At 39.7% G+C, this 6,881-nt stretch overlaps 1 protein-coding gene across 1 annotated transcript in view; it reads left to right on the top strand.

The window, feature by feature from the left end:
- Nucleotides 1-3,820: 3,820 nt before the first annotated feature.
- Nucleotides 3,821-6,881, top strand: part of LOC112156657 (sodium/potassium-transporting ATPase subunit alpha-1) — a 17,901-nt gene continuing 14,840 nt past the window's right edge. Inside the window, exons 1-2 of the mRNA XM_024288917.2 lie at nucleotides 3,821-3,990; nucleotides 4,274-4,381. Of these exons, the coding sequence (XP_024144685.1) occupies nucleotides 3,979-3,990; nucleotides 4,274-4,381 (120 nt within the window). The 5' untranslated portion in view covers nucleotides 3,821-3,978. The remainder of the gene's footprint in view (nucleotides 3,991-4,273; nucleotides 4,382-6,881) is intronic.

The following is a 6,881-nucleotide window of genomic DNA, read 5'->3' as shown; positions in this document are numbered from 1 at the left end:
TTTGACATTGTATTTGCATAATGAAGGCATGCTCAGTTATTGCTCAGAGAGCCAAATCAGGGTCAGAGTTTAAATGTAATCTGAGTTGGTGTTGTTCCAACCCTTTCTTTGGACAGAAGCCAGCTGCCTTTTTCTACTCCTCTTCAGTCAATCAGTGTTGAACCTCCATCAAACAGTAACGTTTATGAAGCCCGAGTACTTTTGGTTTGACTATTAAACAAATTAAATGTCTCAACGTGACCGATGGTCCAAAGTTCACGTCAGTTTGGGCAGCGCAAGGGCATTATTTCACTCAAGGTAAGCGTTCATTGGCATTGTGCTTTTGTGTGTCTGTTTTAACAATACAGAGAAGGGATCATGAAATTAGTTGTAAAAAAAGAATACAGCTCATAGAAATTTTGTCAATTTATATTTCAACAGAGGTAAATGGGTGGAAAAACCACATGCTAGCAGTATTTTGCTAGCTTGGTGGTCAATTGGTATAAGTAGTGAACCAAGAAAATCTGAGACAAAATTGGTGGAGGCTTCGCTTGTTTAATGATTAAGCATGAATATAACTTTAAAACAACTTCAAGTATCATTCCAACTATATTTTTTCTATTGTAGAATTGTTAATCTTTTAAATATGACTATACAGTTTTTAGCTAATTTTTTAAGACATTTTTTTCTAAAGCGAGGCAAGAATTCATTAGAAATTCCCCTTTGATTTAGCTGTTGGTGCAAAATTGGTGCTGATTTCCCAGCATTCCTTTGTTTACACTCTCCCCCGCTAGCTTATAGCACCTCACAAGCCCAAACTAACATTACCATAGCAATATCAGAGCTATACAGCCGTACAGTTTAGAGCCAGATAAGGAAAACTAAGACCTTATTGGATCTATTGGTCTGCCAGTGGATCTATCCAAATTGTAGCAGAGAAAGGAGACTTTGGCCCACCCATTATAGATGCGATCACCAGCGTTTTCAAACCGCATGGTTTCATCTGCTCCTGACTTGAATTAAGTAATACTCAGAAACGTTGTTAAATTATTAAATTCACTTAAATTACATTACAAATGTCCTCCATCATGAGAAAAATGCTACAAGAACATGTTAAAAGCACCAAAAACATCATTTTCACTGGAAACTTAACAAGAATAAAATCTGAGGCAGAATCAGAATTCTTCCCCACCCCCCACAATTTACCCTCCAAACGTAGAGTTATGGAAAAATGGTGGCTATATTCAAATTCCCCTCCTAATCCCTAACTATTTAAAAAACTATATAGTTCGGGACTATATAGTGTCATGGATTTTAAAACCAATTTGGACACCATTCTTACTACTTTACTTTTGTCTTTGTAAAGGCCGGATGTGACGTCACCGATTTCACAAAGTGAAAATTGAATCAATATGAACATTTCATGACATCTATTTGTGACTCCACTGTGTTTGATGGTAAAAATGTGAATGGTTTATTCAAATATTACATTTAAACACGTTTTTTGTTCGAAATTGTTCGACTGCAATGCATTGTGGTCTATCTAATCTAGTGACCATCTCTGTACACTAGTTTTTGCAAAGACTTTTGGGAAATTTCCACTGCACTCGGAATTAGTAGCACTATGTATTGATTGGGGGGGAATTCGCACACAACCATAGAGTGTTTTTAAATTTGGAAGTCACTACCCATTGATAACGTCATTAATAGTCACCGGTCTATGTTAGCGGGGAACTGCTAGCGCTTGGAAATACATAACATTGTTTTTATACCTTCAAAAAGGTTTTTCTTAAACAAAAAGTCATTACTTGCATTTAAATGTGAACTTTTTTGCTTCAAGAAATGCAAGAAATGCAATTCTCCTCTGCAGCACAGCGTGAGTTAGCCCATAAAAAACTATTTCAGACAATTCTTTCGCTTCGAATGCGCCTACAATTAGAGGGGTAGGGAGAAGCCGTAGGGGAAAATTCAGATTCAGCCTGAACGAACTATAACCTTGAACCAAATATACCTCTGACTGATTTAATAAAAAAAATCTTTGGTGATTAGCTAATCAGACCTGGTGTGAGAGTGACGGGCCGAACCAAACCCATTAACATCAAATCAAACCACACGTGGTTAAAGAAACCAACAGACAGGCCAAATCACAAGAAAGGGGCCTGCACGTGTCCCCTGCTCGTAATGTTTCTCCTAATAACATCACTATTACCCATTGCGCTCGCTACTACGATGACTTTGTAAAGGCCACGTTATACGTCCGCAGCTCCCACGCTGTTTATGTACGGCAGTGCGCCTGTTTTGGGCAAAACAGGCGCCTACACCGCAGTAATTACAGACTGAACCTCCTCAGGGAGCCTCATGGGCTCAATCATAATTAGCTGTTTTGATTTGATTATCTCAGTGTGGGAGGTCAAAGACTTAGCAAATGAAAGTGTGAGCAGATTTTACTTCCATTAGATTAGTTAATCTGATAATTTTGTCTTACTTTTTTTTCTTTTTTTGCTTCCTTCTTTTGGATTTTTAACAGATTAATCAATTAACTTGAGTCTTTTTGGAATTAAACTGTCCTTGCAGATGAATATTTTCTTTATGACTGTCCTAGATCGTCTATGTACCATAAAACACATTCAACCTGCTCCCTTTCTACTTCCTGTTCTCTAAATTTCCATCTTTCCCAATTCCACCTCCCTTTTCAGTTTCACAACCTCCTTCCCTCCCATTCATTTCGTCTCCCTCCCCTCTTTTTTTTTTTTTTGCATCACCTCCCTCCCCCTCCTCCCTGCATAGCTGAGCGACTGCAAACAGTCAGAAGTTTACTACAAACACTTCCGAGGGCCCCCACCAAACCAGCCTGCCATTAAAGGTAATCCTCCCTTCTCTTTACGCATTTCGCCGAAACAGGAAGAGCACTACTTGGACTCAAGGGTCACCGCTGTCCCTTGGTGTAATCATTCATGTGTCATGACATTGAACCGGGCGCCATAAAACAGGAAAATTCAATATGATTTGATGAATTATCATTCATTTTCATTTAGGTCTGAAGCACAAATATGTTTTTCTTGAGTTTTTTTTTTTGCTTAACTAGTATCATATTTAGTAATAAAGATTGATTTGACTCAAAGGATTACATTTGTGATACATTATTGCACCTGTTCAAGTGCAACAAAATTAAAACCTAAAACTTTTTGTAGACATTTTCACAATAAAAGACCCTACAAACGAGTTTCTTTAAAGGACGTTCTGACCTTAGACTGAGAAGCAAAGTTAAAGAGTCAGTCAGTGGATTACTCCCTGTTGCATTCCACATGTTATCTCTGCTTTGAGCAACAGTTTGTCCAGCCTTCTTTTTTTTTTTCTCTGACGCGCGGGAAGGTGGGGGTTTGCACAACTTCAAGCCCTCTTTGTTGTCGTACCTCACCTCTCAAATAAAGGGGAGCTCCCGCTCACCTCATCGTGGTGGACTTTGCACATTTCTAGCTCTATCTTAAGTTTGTGACATTCACCACTCTGCTATCTTGTTTTCTGTCTCTCCGATTGTCCTTGTTTACACTGTAAACAAAGCAGGTTTAGATAGTAGGCACAGTCCACATTAACAGTAAAAAGGGTGGAGTGGGGGGGTTGCTAATCAAATTTAGTAAAATTTAGTCCAAAAAAAAGTTGCAGAATGATGAAGGCGTTGGAGAAAATTAGGGAAGTTCTCCACTTTCTTGCCCACTTCCTCAACTCGTCCTCCTCCGACAAACTTTCCCACTCACCTGTTGGGTTACCGCCCCCACACCAGCTCCTCCCCCCTCAGAGGCAGGTATTCCTTCAGCTAGAAAGGTATAAAGCTATGCAAATGCTGGCCTGACTACCTTCTCTGCTCTGGGAGTGAGGACGACAACAAGGCTGAGAGAAAGAGCGGCGCGTGAGAGCAAGAGAGAGGCGGAGTAGGGAAGTTTGAAATTCAAAAAGACAATTGGATTGAGCCTTTTTTTCCCCCAGACCTGAACTGCAACCATGGGGCTTGGAGTAAGTACTGGACTTTCACTGTGACTTTTGAAGCGTGTTTGTTTGGTTAGTCGCCAGTGACCGGTTAAGCCTGACATTTGCAAGACTAGCATTTGAAATTGTTCCTCGCACATTTCTCCACTCTTGTAACGTTACTTCTGCTCATTGCTGACCCGTTTGATAATGATTAACGCCGCTTTTTCAACGTGTTTGAACAGTAAAGTGGACATTGCTTTCTGCGTTCGCTCGGGAAGTAGATTCCGCTTGGTTTCGCTACTCAGAGACTCATTTTCTCCCAATCTAGAAAGGGAAGGATGATTACCAGAAAGCGCCGACCTCCGAGCACCATGGCAAGAAAAGCAAGAAGAATAAACAGAAGGACATGGACGAGCTGAAAAAGGAGGTTGATCTGGTAAGTTGCAGTTACTTTAGCAACTCATTCAGCTATGAGTAATTGGTTGCAGTAATGATACAGTCACAGCTGAGACTCATGGACAGTCACATGAGGTCGTCTTCTCCATATTCCATGAAGATCGCTGTTTACCCTGCAAGCTCCGTGTTATTAAGCACTTCCCAGCTGTAATTAAAGTCTATGTCATGTTTGCGAGGAGACGTATCACCCTGCTAGAAAAGTGTAGCGAAAGTTTGAATGACAGCAGAAATGGCCGGTCTGTTTCTCACCAGTCAGCTTTTTCTCAAGCTCGCTGGAGTCATTTCCTCAAGGTCAAGGAGGAACTTTTGCAACAACGTGATTCCAAAAAAACCCAAAATAGCAAAGTTAGGAGTAAGACTTTGAAAATGTTGTCCAAAGCTGAGAATATTTTTACAAAACTTCATTCCACAGGGCAGGTTGTTTGGAAAAACAAAGCGTGGTAGTGCCCTTTGCAAGGTCACTTCCAAACAAAGCAAAGTCAGATCACTTTTCAATCCAAAGCAACAATAAAATGGATAAGGTCACATAAAAATGCCACAACGTTGATGTTTTTGTTGCAATTATTAATAAAAATGTAGTAAAATTACGACAATTTGCTTATAAAATACTTAAAAGATCAGTAAGTTGAGCAGCTATAGTGTAAAACTTAATTTAATTTGCTACAAAATTAGTCTAAATCAAACAAAAAGAACATTTTTAACCTCTTCCAGCAAACGGTTCACAACCAATGGGCAATAAAACTCCCATCTTGGTAATATATTAATGATTAGTGTCTTCTGGACGTCTTGGCCGGATCTCAAAGTCCGTCCCCTCCTGAAGGACGTCTCAATGCCACTGCCACCCCCAGTCTGCCATGACCTTCCCAGCTTCCTTCACTGCAACTAAGTGAGAAAAAAAGGTCAAACCAACAAAGGCGATTTTGATTTACTGTCTGGTATGGATACCAACTGATAACCAACTGGGATATAGAAGGAATAGGAGCCTGGGCCGCAGTGAAGCAGTAATAAAAGTTGGTCTCTTTAAAGCCAATGCAGTTGTTAATGATTGTCGCTCTATCATACTATTAAAGGAGATGGTAAAGTCCAACTGAAGGTGCAATTCCCATGGCAACATAAAGCAGATTTAGTGATACATTTGAAGATTTTTTTTTTTTTAGAAGAGCTGAAAGACAAGATACAGGAAAGAACAGGGGTTTGGGGCGAGTTGGGACTCGTTCGGTGGGGCAGAACCATGCCGTTAGACCCGTTTTCCATCATGGTGCAACCAGAATCACGCAGATGACTTTTTATGAGTCTCAGAAAACCTCGACAGTATCTTACAACTCAGACCACATTTGGGCTTTTTCATTTTCATGAAAGTTGATCAACTTTTTCTCTTTCTCTGCAAATCTTTATCATCTTACATAAGTATATGACAGTCAGGCGATATATCTCCCTCTAACAAGATCTTGAATCTTTGCCAAATAAGTGTCCTAGAGAAAATGTAGCTCTGAGGAGGTTTAATTTTACATTAGCTGCTGAAATATTTACCAAAATTTTGCTGCTATTAGTCGAAAAACGGGTTTGCCTGTGAGTGGTGATGTAATATAGATTAGCGGATACTTTTTTTTTAGAACTTTAAAGGTCTTTTTGCTTTTTATTTATGGGGGTTTGGTTAAAGATTAAGGGGCAAAATGGTCTTTTAGTCTAAAGTTTCTTGGAAAATACACAATTTGGTGTAAATCTTAGGTTTTCTAAGAGAGTTGTAGTGTTCTGTCACCATTTTGACATACTTTTACTTTTAGTTTTCTATTTAAAACAACAGAAAGTTCCTTCTAATCAATCTAAATTATAATTTGTCAGATGTTGGCATGTTTACAGTGTTGTAATACTTTGACCCAAAAAAAAAAAAAAAAAAAAGTGAAAGGCAGCTTGGCGATGAAACAAATTGCCAAATGTCGCCGTGGGGGGAACCTTTTCATTCTGCACTTGTGGGCGGGAATCCGAAAAACAGTGTGGGCTCATGAATGGTTGTTCACTCGCAGAAAGTAACACTTGTGTTTTCAGCTTCTCCCTCGCTGTGTCATTTGCAAAAAAAAAAAAAACTGCTGATATGATCAGAATGTAGATGCCAGCAAAATCTGAGCTGACTTCAAAATGAACTTTACCAAAACTAAAAACCCACACATGAGTAATTCTCTGTGGGAGCAAACATCAGTTTGTCAGCTGGGTGTCATCTCAGTGTTTGCTCGCACCAGCCTGACAGTTCGGCTGCAAGTTTTCAATCATCGCCACTATTTTTACCCAAACGTCTACTTTGACTAATCTTAAAGCCGCACTGTATTGACCCGCACGCATCCCATAATCCCGATCAGATGAGTGATTTTGCTTTATCATCTTTCTGTTTCCTGAAGGGACACGCCAACACGTTCTTTAATCCTCGCTGGAGATAATATCTGCGCTTTTAAAAACGACGGGGATTTCGCCTCGTTTGACGCAAT

The sequence above is a fragment of the Oryzias melastigma genome, linkage group LG2, assembly GCF_002922805.2.
Source record: "Oryzias melastigma strain HK-1 linkage group LG2, ASM292280v2, whole genome shotgun sequence".
Classification (NCBI taxonomy): domain Eukaryota; kingdom Metazoa; phylum Chordata; class Actinopteri; order Beloniformes; family Adrianichthyidae; genus Oryzias; species Oryzias melastigma.
Note: the sequence above shows the minus strand (reverse complement) of the source record. Positions and strands in the feature narration are given on the sequence as shown.